General features: G+C 37.0%; 1 protein-coding gene across 1 annotated transcript; it reads right to left on the reverse strand.

Annotated features, from left to right (window-relative positions):
- Positions 1–1,657: 1,657 nt before the first annotated feature.
- LOC137822103 (uncharacterized) lies at positions 1,658–2,740 on the reverse strand. Its single transcript, XM_068627004.1, has 2 exons — positions 2,375–2,740; positions 1,658–2,245 (listed from the first exon to the last, which is right to left on the reverse strand). The coding sequence occupies exons 1-2, from the start codon at positions 2,738–2,740 to the stop codon at positions 1,658–1,660; spliced, it is 954 nt and encodes a 317-aa protein (XP_068483105.1).
- Between the last annotated feature and the right edge of the window lie 648 nt (positions 2,741–3,388).

Below are 3,388 nucleotides of genomic sequence, written 5' to 3' on the forward strand. Positions count from 1 at the left end.
AACACAGATTAAAACCTTCCCTTTGGTAGCCATTTTGCTAAGTTCTTAGGAACAATATGCTTTCTAGCAATGCATGACCTAGAGGTATGACCAAATTTCATGCAGTAAAAACAGGTTACATGAGATGCCTTTTTGCCACTATTAAAAGCTGAAAAACCTGATTTTGCTGAAACAAAAAAACTTGAAAGCTTTTTGACATTGGTTACATTTCCAGGGTTATAACCAATACCATTCTTATTGAAAACAACATTCTGTGAGCCAAGAAAAGACTCAAGGTTCTCTCTTCCCTTGGTGAAATTGGAAAGGGTTTTTAGCAAATACTCCACTTGTTTTTCCAATTTTTTTGCAGTTTTCACAGGTTTTAATAGAGGCATGCAAGCATGTTAGTTCAAGGCTTACCAGATCTGTTTTGGCCTTATGCAGTTCTTCCTCAAGTTTTTTTACTTTAGGTGCAAGCACATTATTTATCTTTTGCAACTTACTGCATATTATCGCTAGCCTATTTGCTTCATCATGTGTTTCTTTGAAAGCAGCAAGCAATTGATCATAGTTATCATATTCCATAGAGAATTCACTTACTGAATCAGAGATTGACTGATGAGAATAAAATAAAGGAGGCTTTTATTAATGGAGGAAGAGGACATCCACCCTCACATTTGAAGTTCTTCCTTTTAGTCTTCTCCAAATTAAAAGAAGACATAAAATAAAGATGAGGCCCAAGCCCAAAGCCCAAGCCCAAGCCCAAGCCCAAGCCCAAGAAGGCCAAAGCCCAAAAGAGCCCAAGTCCATCCCATGAGGGGCAAGGCCAAGCTTTGAAATACTCTTGTATAGTTTTAGGAGGTGTGGTTATTAAATAAAGGAGTGTGAAAATGTAAAATAAAGTCACATTGTCCATGTGACTTAGGAGAGTGGTGTAGGTGTAGTTTTTAGGAGGTGTCATAGTAGAAAAAGGTCACACCTCCCATGTGACTTGTTTTTGGTGGGAATTTCAAATGAGTTTATTTGAATTTTCCCACCTATTTTTCAGCACCTCTAGGCTATAAATAAAGGTGCTTAGCTTGTACAATTCAGATTTGAATTTTGATTAGAGAAACTATACTCAATTTTTGAGAGAGCATTGTAGAGCTTTGTGCCTTCTTCACCAGTCTTATCTTGAGAGTTCAATGGTTACCTCAAGTGGCAGCTTGCACACTTATCTTGGAGTCTCCATCCTCCTAGTGGCGTGATCATCCAACCATTCCTCCATCTTCATGAGCTTTCTTTTCTCCTTCCTTTCTTCTTTTTAATTGTTCATGTCTTAGCTTGCTTCCTTTGAATTTATGTTCGGTATTCTTGGTGTTCTTGCTGTTTTTGCTTCGGTTTTGTGTTTCTGTCGTTCATTCTTGCTTCCTTTTCATTTTCTAGCTTTTATGTTCGGTACATTTCAGTTTTATTCCATTTTGTTCGGTGCATTTGCTTTCCTTTCCATTTTTATCAGTTCAATTTGACAATAATTGGAACTTCCATATGAGTTTGGGTTTTGGTACTAGTTTTGGTGAGTTCTTGTTCATAGAACCTTGATCCAATTCTATGATAAAGTGCCTATCTCATTTCCAACTCAAGATGATTCCTAAGAATGTCAATAATCATTCAAAGTGTGCTAGTGGAATCACATCATTCACCCTTCATCCTTCACCATGATGCACATATTGTTTTCCTCACTCTCAGTTGACGAGCTGCTGGTTGAAGATACTTCATTCTCTTCCCATGAAATGTAAGCTCTTCTCCCCTTGCTCCTTTCAACCTTCTTGCTGGCAGATTTGTCCTTTGATTGATTGTTTGGACAATCCATTTTGATGTGCCTTGTTTTGCCACAGCCAAAACAAGTGTAGTTAGAGGAATTTGAGTCATTAGGTTTAGGATACCTTCTTTTCTGTTGGTTCCTATATCTGCTTTTCTTCTTTAGAAATCTGCTGAATCTCTTTGTAAGTAGGCTGATTGTATCATCATGTTCAACATCTTTTTTTTCCTCATTGATCTCATTATGTTCACTTGCTTTCAGTGCAAGTCCTTTTGGTTTTCTTTCCACTGTTTCCTGCTCTTTGAGTCTCTTGAGCTCCAGCTCATGCTCCATTAATTTCCCAAAGAGTGCAGCAGTTGACAACTTTGACAGATCATGACTTTCTGATATGGCAGTCACCTTGGGTTGCCAGCTTCTGTTGAGGCACTTCAACACTTTTATGTTGAGTTCCTCTCTGTCAAATTCCTTTCCCAAACCAGTAAGGTGATTCACAATATGAGTGAACCTTTTCTGCACATCAACAATGCTCTCCTCGGGTTGCATTCTAAACAATTCATATTCTTGGATGAAAGAATGTTTTCTTGATCTCTTCACATCTTCAGTACCCTCATGAGTGACTTCCAAGACCTCCCACATCTCCTTAGCTGAACTGCATTGGGATGTCCTGAAGAACTCATCCATTGTTAATGAGGAGGTTATCATGTTCTTGGCTACAATATCATATTGAGCCTTCTTCCTTTCGGTTTCATTCCATTCAGATCTTGGCTTTACCACTTCTTCATCCTTGACAACCTGCATTGGCACATAGGGTCCATGGACCACAGCCTCCCAAATAAACGAGTTAATAGATTCCATGAAAATTTTTATTCTAATTTTCCAAAAGGCTTGATTCAATCCATTGAACATAGGGTGTCTACTAACAGAAGATCCCTCAGCAAAAAACACTTTAAACTCATACATTATTGCAAACAAACTTGATTAAAATACAAGTCCTAGCTCCTGATACCAATTGTTGGGTTCAATAGTGTCAAAGTTCAAGAGGGGGGGTGAATTGACCTTTTAAAATTTTCGCGCAGAATCATATTTTATCACAGTACACAGAAAATAAATCAATTTATTTGGCAATGAACATATTTATTTTGACACTGTTTATGTTTAAAAACGTTTATATCAGCCAAGTTATTCTTGAGGTTATGCAGATTAATTTCCAAGCCACACACACTGATTTTAAAGAGAAAACTGTGAACAGCTAAAACAATGACCTCCAATTTTTAAGCAAGTGATAAAGGTTCAATTATTAGCTTCTCAATCAATTGGGTAACCTATCACAATCAAACTATTTCAGTTGTAATTACTAGTTCATATATTTTCTTAACATAACCAAACTGATTTTCTAGAAAATAAGAACAGTATGAACAAGCCCAGAAAGAACAGATTTATTTTTGATTGAACAGATTTATTTTTGATTGAACAGATTCAATTTTAGACAGATTGACAAATAAGCAAGAATCCGAGTGCAGGGATGAAGAGAAATAAACACACAACAGTTATATTGGTTCACTCAAATGAGCTAGATCCAGTCTCACCTAATCCAAGGTGAAATCCACT

Source organism: Phaseolus vulgaris, chromosome 9, assembly GCF_000499845.2.
Source record: "Phaseolus vulgaris cultivar G19833 chromosome 9, P. vulgaris v2.0, whole genome shotgun sequence".
Classification (NCBI taxonomy): domain Eukaryota; kingdom Viridiplantae; phylum Streptophyta; class Magnoliopsida; order Fabales; family Fabaceae; genus Phaseolus; species Phaseolus vulgaris.